This window comes from Pinus tabuliformis, chromosome 6 (genome assembly GCF_031772625.1).
Source record: "Pinus tabuliformis cultivar Carrire ecotype Pingquan chromosome 6, CPIR1, whole genome shotgun sequence".
Classification (NCBI taxonomy): domain Eukaryota; kingdom Viridiplantae; phylum Streptophyta; class Pinopsida; order Pinales; family Pinaceae; genus Pinus; species Pinus tabuliformis.
The window spans coordinates 239,732,578-239,737,223 of NC_142292.1; the positions used below are offsets into that span (position 1 = coordinate 239,732,578).

The window sequence follows — 4,646 nt, forward strand, 5'->3', positions numbered from 1 at the left end:
ATGCTGTCTAGTTCCCAGTTTGATGATATTTCTTTTGAGTGCCTTTTCAATTGCATCAGTCTCTAGAGAAATGAGTTTTTTTTTTTTTTTTTCCGAGGAAATAGAGTTCGTAATTTCTATTAAAAAGAAAATAATAGAGATTACATGTTGTTGATGCCAAGGCATATGCTGTAATGTGGTTTATACCACTGATCAAGGATTTACAAAATAACATCCTGAAATTGTCCAAACTGTAGGTACTGTGTTCAGTATCCAAAACAAAAAGAAACCAAAATAACAGTGTCTCATGTACCGGTAAATAGACAGGTAACTGAGGCATAACATCCTCATGCTATGAATGATAGATATAGTGCCGAATTAGTGCATAGATGATATATACAAAAAATATGAACATGTAGATCAAAAAACTTCTAAGTATAGGGGGGGTCCCCCTGTTGCAGGCCGTCGATGTATGGGCGGTGGTAGAATCTGTGCATGCCTTCTGGAGTGTATTCTTCAATCTGCCAGTCTCCTATAGGGCGATCCGCCGCTTCTTTCGAGAGCCGGTCAGCAAGCGCATTTCTTTCCCTGTAGATGTGAGAAACAGTGATCTGGTCAAAATGTGTTTTTAGAAAAACAATTTCTTCCAAGATATGTTTCAAAGAATATGCATGACATAAAGTTTTATTGTTTGCCCAATCAATCACAATCTTTGAATCCCCAAATATTTGTATTTGTCTGCAATGTTTGGTAAGAGCAAAGTAGAGGAGATGTCTCAGAGTGATCAGCTCAGCATAGTTGTTTGAGCCTGTCCCTATTCCCAATCTCAGGTGATAATAATGAGAATCTGTTAGATGAAATACAATACCCCCCCCACATCCTTGTAGAGGCGCCGCCCCGTCAAAAAATGCCCAAGGCATTTCCTTGTTGATGATTTCAGGCTGGATGTTCCTAGGATTATTTGTTTTATGCTCGAAAGGAATTTCTGTGTAGGCCGCGCAGATAGATGGCGGAAGATGATGCCAGTTTACTCTATAGTCCTCAAATATTATGGCATTGCGGCTGTTCCAAATGAACCAGGACACCACCGGAGGAAGGTTCCTGGCCTTTTCGGAGGACACCGCAGACCACCATTGATCCCAGGCCGAGGGTATATCAACACCCTGCCAAACTGTGCTAATTTTGAGCGCCTGAGTGACTTGATGCCATATGTCCTTTGTAACTTCGCAGTGTAGGAAAAGATGGGACGTCGATTCCTCCTCTTTTTTGCAGAGGACGCACCAAGATGGTCCTGAGAATGCCCGCTTCCTAAGAGTGACACCTGTTGGAAGCTTATCAGCTATGATGTTCCACATAAGAAGTCTGGCACGAGGCTGTGCTTGTAGCTGCCAGACATCTCTCCACCAGCTTTTAAGAATGTCCGGCTTCTTCGCTTCGATTAACTTTAAGTAGCCGAGCTTTGGTGCATATGAACCTGTTTTAGCGGGTGCCCAAATTAGTTCATCTTCCTCCTCCTGTAACTTGATGTGAGTTTCAGTAAGAGCCTGTATGTATCCTTGCCAAAGTGCAGACCAATCCTCTGGCAGATGCCATTGCCGATCCGTGACCCATGCTTGTGTAAAAATAGTTGATCGTTGGGGATCACCGATCTGTGCCAAATATTTGATGCCTCTGTTGTTGAGATGTCGGATTAAGCCTTCAGGCAGTAGATGTGCATTCCCAGAACCAGGCCATGGGTCTAAACCGATGCGAACCTGTGCACCATTCCCTATTTTCCATAGCAGATTATCGCGGATTAGAGGCATAGCTTTTAGAGTGGCCCTCCAGATTGAGGATATGCCTAAGTGGTTCCAATTGGGTCTGCGGAGCCATTCCGTAATGCTGGAAGGCCAAATGTATTTGTGGTGTACAACTTCCGCCCATAAGCTGTCCATCTTAATGAGTGACCAACCCTGCTTTGCAGTTAAAGCTTGTGCAAAATCTGACAGTGATTTTATTCCCCATCCTCCCCATCTCTTTGGCATGGAAACAAGAGACCATCTGGTCCAAGCAAAAATCTTACCCTTTTTATTGCCATTCCACAGGAATCTATTACATATTTGTTGAATTTTTTGTAGTATGCCTTTTGGAATCCAAGTGAGTGACATCCAATAGACAGGGGTAGCCTCGAGCACAGATTTGATCAATAGAAGTCTGCCTGCTTTTGACAGTAGACGGTGTTGCCAGCCAATAATCCTATTTTCAATTTTATTTATGAGCCATGTCCAGTGAGCCACTTTGTAACCATCCGGCCTTAATCTGAAGCCAAGGTATTTTATGCCATCCATCAACTGGCTTTCCAAGAAGGGGAAGTGCTGAGCAGCCAGCAGAGTTTCCTGTTGAGAGCAACGCATCAAAGATCTGGTGGATTTGTCCTTGTTTATTTCCATGCCCGTGGCTTTACAAAAGAGCAGCAGAATATCATTTAAAGCAATAATGTCTCGGACACTTCCATTAAGGAAGATTAATATGTCATCAACAAACAATAAATGGGTAAGAGAAAACTGTTCAGTGATTTTGAGACCGCTGATATCTCCATTCCTTTTAGCTTCCGCTATGAGCCTACTCAAACCCTCCATGACAATGAGAAAGAGTAGTGGGGAGAGGGGGCATCCTTGCCTGATCCCCCTATTGATATTAAATCTGTCCGAGGCTGCACCATTGATTAGTATAGCAAAGGAAACAGAGGAGACACATCCCATAATCCAGTTAATAAGTAGGTGAGGAAATCCCAGATGTGTAAGGATCATCTTGAGATAGAGCCAATTTACTTTATCAAAAGCCTTTGCAAGATCAATATTTAATGAGATACCTTTAAGATTCTTCCTGGGCAGTGCCAATGGCCTCTTGGATGTGCCGGTTGCGGAGGAAAGCAAATTGTTCAGCCGAGATATGCGAGGATAGGATAGGTTTGATGCGATTAGCAATGATTTTGGCAATAATTTTATAAAGGCAGTTACAGAGGGAGATAGGGCGAAAATCATTGAAGGATGTGGGGTCATCAGATTTAGGTATCAAGGCAATGAAGGTCTGGTTCATAGGAGGATGAATGTGCCCTGTGATCCTGCTTTCCTCGACGACAGCCAATAAGTCATCTCCCATCAGATCATAGAAGGCCAGGTAGAACTCCACTGGCCAGCCATCTGGCCCTGGACTCTTATCCTTCTTAAACCATTTGAGAGTACTTTCCAGCTCTTGAGTTGTGACCGGTTGACTGAGTTCTTCACTGTCTTCCCGCCCTACAAATCTAGGGAACTTTCCTGCAAGTCTGATAATATCTGGCAGATTGACGGTGTTTGGGGCCGTGAAGAGTCTCTTGAAGTGATCAACCCCCAACCTAGCAAGTTGTTGGTGTGTACTAGCCCATCCATCTGGTTCCTTTGGTAGCTTCTAAATGGTATTGGATGCCTTTCTGCCATTTGCAAGATTATGAAAATACTTTGTATTGATGTCCCCGGCTTTGAGCCAAATGGCCCTGCTTTTGAGTCTCCATAGTTCCTCCTTTTCTTGTAATAACTTCGATTTTTGCTCAAACAGCTGGCATAGAAGTGTTTTTGTGGCATCGGATTGATATCCAGCCCCTCTCTCATCAGTCAGTTTAGCAATCTGTTCTTCCGTATCCTTCAGAATCTGATCATCTCTATTCCGTTTTGACCTTGCCCATATCTCGGTCATAGATTTGAGTTTCTTTAGCCTTTCGCAAAAATCCAAAGCTTTCCTCTGCTCTCTCAATGGGGGTTGAGATGCCCAGAAATCCGTGACCAGCTTGATATATTCTGGTTCTTGGAGATAACCAGCAAAAAATTTGAAGGGAGAGCGCGGCTTGTATTTATTGTCACTAATCTGTAGAAGAATCGGGTGGTGATCTGAGAGGCCCCCAGTGCTGACCCACTGTCTGTATAAGGGGAACATCTGTATCAATTCTTCATGCATCATGTATCTGTCTAGTCGCCTTCCAAGAGCAGCCTCTCCAGTTCTTTGGTTGTGCCAAGTGGGAAGCTTCTTGTTCATGGGGATATCCACGAGGTGGTGAGCATCAAGTAACATGCTCATCTGCTCCGCAAGAGGATCACTCTGCGCCAGATGACCCCAGGTTTCCCCAGCCCCCAGAGAGAAATTGAAATCACCCCCAATGACAGTGTTCTGAGTGATATGGTTGCCAGAAAGGAAATGTTGCCAGAAAGTTAATCTGTTCTGGTTTGGCCCATAAATATTAATTATTCTGATTGGGATTCCGAGCTCTCCCAAAATAATGTCCATCCCCAGAAATCCACAGCCCCCCCATGCCGAGAGAGGCCTGCTTTTTCTAGGGTTTAAGCCGATAAGCAGACCACCAGATCTGCCACAGGCATCCAGACCATGTAAAACCCATCCAGGGAGCATAGCTTGTAGAGTTTTCACCGCCAACTCAGCGGTGCAGAGGGTTTCCTGTAGGAAGATAATGTCACATCTAGATTCTTGAATGAGCCGCTTCAGAGCCAGGCGTTTTTTGGGGTTGGCTAGTCCCCTGCAGTTGTAGGAGAGCCAGATCATGGGGTAACACAGGTCAGGGGCTCATTTGCTCTAAGTGCCCGTTCAATAGTAAACTGTCGTCCCATGGCGACATCCGCAACCGCATTAAGCTTTGT

General features: G+C 44.4%; 1 protein-coding gene across 1 annotated transcript; it reads right to left on the reverse strand.

Moving 5' to 3' along the window:
- Window positions 1–3,408: 3,408 nt before the first annotated feature.
- Window positions 3,409–4,401, reverse strand: LOC149258290 (uncharacterized). Its single transcript, XM_089409350.1, has one exon. It carries the CDS (start codon window positions 4,399–4,401, stop codon window positions 3,409–3,411), a length of 993 nt encoding a protein of 330 aa, XP_089265476.1.
- Between the last annotated feature and the right edge of the window lie 245 nt (window positions 4,402–4,646).

What these genes read in the sequence shown, in the direction of transcription:
- LOC149258290 (XM_089409350.1), bottom strand. Translation starts at nt 4,401, where the DNA reads ATGCTCCCTGGATGGGTTTTACATGGTCTGGATGCCTGTGGCAGATCT.